This window comes from Echinococcus granulosus, assembly GCF_000524195.1.
Source record: "Echinococcus granulosus chromosome Unknown EG_S00221, whole genome shotgun sequence".
NCBI lineage: Eukaryota > Metazoa > Platyhelminthes > Cestoda > Cyclophyllidea > Taeniidae > Echinococcus > Echinococcus granulosus.
Window position 1 is genome coordinate 72649 of NW_020170601.1, and position 4704 is coordinate 77352.

Sequence of the window (4704 nt, forward strand, 5' to 3'; positions counted from 1 at the left end):
CTTATAGACAGGATGGCTGATGGCATCACGCGGTTTCGTTCGCTAATGGTAGGTGCTATAAGAAGTGTTTGTGAAGGATGTTAATGTCGGCACTTTGGTGGGTCAGTGTATCGTACAGAAAGCTATCTTATCGTAAATTGACACCTCCGTAAAGGCCATATTTTATTGTTTACAATGGTCAGACGCTCCGTGCTAAGGGATTTGATACAAACTAAAGGATTACCAGGCTAGTGCTGCTTGCCTTCAGAAGGCAGGATAAGTTATTATTAAAAGTAAAAGTCTTTTAAAGAAACCACTGTCTCGAGTCTTTGTTAACGTAGCAAATGACTCCTACCTCAATGCGTGTGTTTTAGCTTAATTGGTGACTACGAATACTACGCCTTAATGAGAGCCCTTAAAGCCATTTCTGGCATCCTATGCGTCGCAATTAAGGATAACGAGCTGGGCAGGTTGAGGCGAGCATCGTGACGGTCTCTCCACCCAAGCGAAATGCTGGTGCAGCCTGTAAAAAAAAAAAAGGACTAAAGAATACATGTTTACCGGCTACCTTGGGATATAAAACACATAATTTCGTAACCGTTATACTTACAGAAATGAAGAGTGCATATATAATAATCTTAACTAGCTTTAATTGTCCGTAATTCTTGTAATTAATTTGATATTGCGCCACTCTTAGGTTTATCATATAGCACGCTTTGCAATCTGTTATAAGGCAAAGCTGAACTTCATCTGCTGCATTATCAAGATCATTCTTCTTGATGAAGGGATTTTGGGTTTAGGTGCTAAAAAATCCGTATGACAATCATTGCATTTGCATGTCTTCGCTCCTTAAAAAGGCAAGTAGATGTGACTCCTGTGTGCTTCAGCTAAGACAATGGTAAAAGCAGTTTGAGCTTACAAATGCAAGATACTCTGAACTATTAAAAACCCTCTCAACCTGTATTTATGTAAAGTCCCCTTTTAATAATTGACATGGTGGTGACTTCTCAATAGATGTGCTCTAACCTTGATAGTACCCTTCATCTGCGTCTTGTCCTCCCATTTTTCACTTTGCGTTCAAATGACATTAAATAAAAATTTTGACAGCTGACGGTCAGCAAGATGGGGTTAGGGTTAGAGGGGAATTCAAGTTGGTGATTTTGCCAAGTCATCCGCATCGCATGTTGCGATACACATGGTCTGGGAAAAATTTCATCGGAAGAAACAACCTGTAAACGCAGTTGGCATCAGAGCTAATAAGGCGAAGAACCATTTCTCTTTACATTTTATCTGTGATTTTAGGCAAATCTGGAGTTTTATTGGGCAATCTCTGAACTTTGATGAGAACAAGCACCTTATCGAAAAATGAGCACTTACATCTCCCCAAAAAATAACATGCATATGTATAAGAAATGAATTAAAGTGCCATTTTGGACAGAAATTACAACTGCTTGGCCAATTTGTCAAGTTCAAAGTGGTTGTTGATTAAAAGTAGTAGTCTCAACGCCATTTCATGTGAGGTGACCATTTTGTACGCTGATGCAGAAGATCGGCGCTTTAGTTAAATGGTGAATAGAAGTAGTCTTTACATTCGTTTTCAGCAACGAATGAATTATATGGCCCTTTCGTTCGCTAGCCGAATTTCGCTTTTTCAGGAGCAGGAATTCCAAGAATGTGAAATTAAGCGACGCTTTGCACATAGGCGAAATCACATACAAAACCTGGGTCTCATTAGAAGTGTATCAGGAGAAGACATTCCTGTGAACAATAATAAAAGCTCCTTTGTTCACTGCAAATGATAATGCTTTTTCGTCATATGTCAAGATTATCTGTGGTGAACGTCTTGTTCATCTCTAAGAAATGTTTATTATCAAATGCAGGATCTTGTGTGTAAAATGGAATTACTAGTCAAATCTTGGTGTCTTGCATCAAAGTGAACAGAGGCCAATTCGATTTGCTATGGAGCCCGATCTTTGAGCCATTTCTAGTACTCCAAAGGCAAACTTTTAGCTTACAAACTTTGCCTATAAGTGTTGTTTCCATATCCCCATACTTTTTATTTAACATGGGGCAAGAATCATGCCTTTTTGTCAGGCTATTTCAAAGAGAACCTACATCCACCCACTAGCTAATTTCTTCGAGAATCTAGGGCAACTCCGTGTCCTGTCGAAGCTGATGAATGAACGATTGCTTAAGTGAGATTAGTAGGACTGGACTAAGCTTTGGATGGTATATCGTACTTTGATTTGGCCGGACCCCATGCTGCATAATTTAGAGACGGTAGGGTGTCAGGTGAATTGTATGTGAGCAAAGGCGTCTGTGCTTGGAGGATTAATTGACTCCTGACTTATAATATCTTGAGTTGTAGCAATAGGCACTTTCTTGCCAGAAATCCGGATTCCCGCCTACTTAAACGCTGAAGTAGCACCACCTAGATGGACAAAAACAAATGCCTGAGAATTACCATTACATTTGCAACAGTCCAAAGAATGCATACGATCAACCTCTACCTATTTTTATAGTACTTGATTAAGGGCTGTCCGCCTAGCGATCAATTCGCAAGCACCTAATAATGAATGAGGCAGGGCTAGTAGATACATTTGTCTAACTACCTCATGGCTACAATATGAAGGATGGTCACTCGTTAGACCATGACTTGCCAACAAATCCATCAGTGTCATTTGCGACAGTTGAGATATCCAATCCAAGTTCGGCCAAATCCATGACAGTCTATTGAATTAGCAGAGCCCAACAGCCTATTATGCTTTCCCGTATTTCGTGTGATAGTTTAACACATACACCAGACCCATGTTCCATTACATCCATTTTAACCTGCTCATGAAAATCTTTAACATTTTCATGTCACATGAATAAAAAATGTGGTGAAATGGTTAATTTAAATGGCAAACGTTTTGGCGATAGCAATTACCACTGTACTTGGTCGACTTGGAGCGATTTCTTCATTGTCAGCAGAACAAATGTTCTGCTAGCATACTACATGGCGACATTCGTCGAGGTGATTTGTGATGTCCTGTAAGTGACTCATAACCTCCTAAATCCTATTCTAGGTGAAAAAATCAAGCCTACGTGATCACTTCCTACGAGACGACTGTAAGTCTACTTATACTTACAAAATAATAAGGAAATCACACCACCATCACTTCCATACACGGTTCATTAGATATCGTTAAATGTGATGGAGAAGCTGCAGCAGAGAAGTGGCGACACCTTCGCTGTAGTGGCACTTTTCCACCGACTTAGTTAAGCTTGATAAAGCCAATTTCAGCAAGTAGCAATGACCGCTTATACACGAGAGCAAAGAATATCGTAAAGCACATGTTCAGAATGACACAACTAATCAATTTTGTTAGAAGAACAGGTAAGAGCCTAAATGGAGGAACGGAAAAAAGGAAAGAGGCAATAGAAAATTCTCATCTGCCATATGCTGACCCTGTGAGTCCCCCACAAAATTGGTATTCTTCAAAGCAGATTAAAAGGTGTGTTAGATCGGAGACATTATAAAATTTGTCGTTAAATTGCTGCTGATTGTCGTAGAAGTTACGTTTGTCAAAGCCACTGTTTCAATGGTTGAGTTTCAAGTAAACGTTGGAATTTTCTGTCCAGCCCTTGCATTTGCAGTAGACGCTTGATTTGCCGTGATCGACATTCTTGTCACTGTTAGCGTTGTCAATATTGTCGTCGAATATCGTAAAGTACCTTGTATTACCGTGATCAGTATTGATGCAGCAATGTCAGCATTAAAATTACATTAAAAATTTCATGCTCACGCTGAATTTTGCACCTGCATTTTAGACCTCGAAATCAGATGGTGTTTGATGTAGAAGACTAACTTAGCAGTTGATCATTAAAATATCAGGTTTAGCTATTCATTTAAAACGTGAAGGCAGCAATTATCTACTTTATAACATGATACTGCCTTCATTTAATATCGAAGTAGGTTTGAGAACTTAAAACATCAATAACTGCAAATTACAAAAAAAATATTTCTATATAAAGTTTGCATAGGTTATTGCATTTTAGGTAAATGCAGGACTGAATGGCGATCAGTAGCCGTATTTTGGCAGCATTAATTTGTCCTAAGGTGCGTGTAAGTTATGCAACATACAATTTCTTTTTGTGTTTGGTTATCATAGGTATTGTAAATATGAAGTCTTGAATGCAGTTTCTTGTTCTCTAATTATTAAATAATTTTAGTCCTTCTACAGGAGAGCAGTGACAGGAGCCATCAAGTGCAACGTTCCCATCGCCCTCTATTCCCTATTTCGAATGAGTGTTAATTCATTCTCCTAACTTTATTCCAAACTCACTCACTCCATCATATTAAAGTGTGGTGCAATTAAAGCCGTCTATATTTTGGAAATAAGTGAAGGTGAACAAGTGCCTCCAATCATTTTGTAGGAACTCAAACTGTTTTGATATTTTCTTCATATCCCTTGTCAACTCATCCATCGGCATAGTTAGGATGCAGACTTTCTGCGTCTCGAAGTCAGCCTGCCTTTGCCAAATTCCCATTACAAACAAAATCCACAAAATTCTGATCAGTGTAAAACTGTACAGCTGCCACAGTTATTGTGTTTTACGTGCAATCCTTTTTTCTTTGTGTATAATAGGCTGATCCAGACGTGACTGTGTGAAGATAGCGAGATTCCCCTCTTAAAGACTGACGTGTGCGGTTCTGAAAGGGCGGTGCAAGTCATTCTCATC

The 4704-nt window shown here is 39.1% G+C and overlaps 2 protein-coding genes across 2 annotated transcripts; one reads left to right on the top strand and one right to left on the bottom strand. All coding sequences in view use genetic code 11, as the record gives it.

Moving 5' to 3' along the window:
• Positions 1 to 374: 374 nt before the first annotated feature.
• On the bottom strand, positions 375 to 1042 carry EGR_10456 (hypothetical protein; the record flags this gene model as incomplete). Its single annotated transcript, XM_024499705.1, has 2 exons — positions 375 to 502; positions 1006 to 1042. The coding sequence occupies 2 exons, from the start codon at positions 1040 to 1042 to the stop codon at positions 375 to 377; spliced, it is 165 nt and encodes a 54-aa protein (XP_024345890.1).
• Positions 1043 to 2845: 1803 nt separating this feature from the next.
• EGR_10457 (hypothetical protein) lies at positions 2846 to 4188 on the top strand (the record flags this gene model as incomplete). Its single annotated transcript, XM_024499706.1, has 2 exons — positions 2846 to 3012; positions 4134 to 4188. The coding sequence occupies 2 exons, from the start codon at positions 2846 to 2848 to the stop codon at positions 4186 to 4188; spliced, it is 222 nt and encodes a 73-aa protein (XP_024345891.1).
• Between the last annotated feature and the right edge of the window lie 516 nt (positions 4189 to 4704).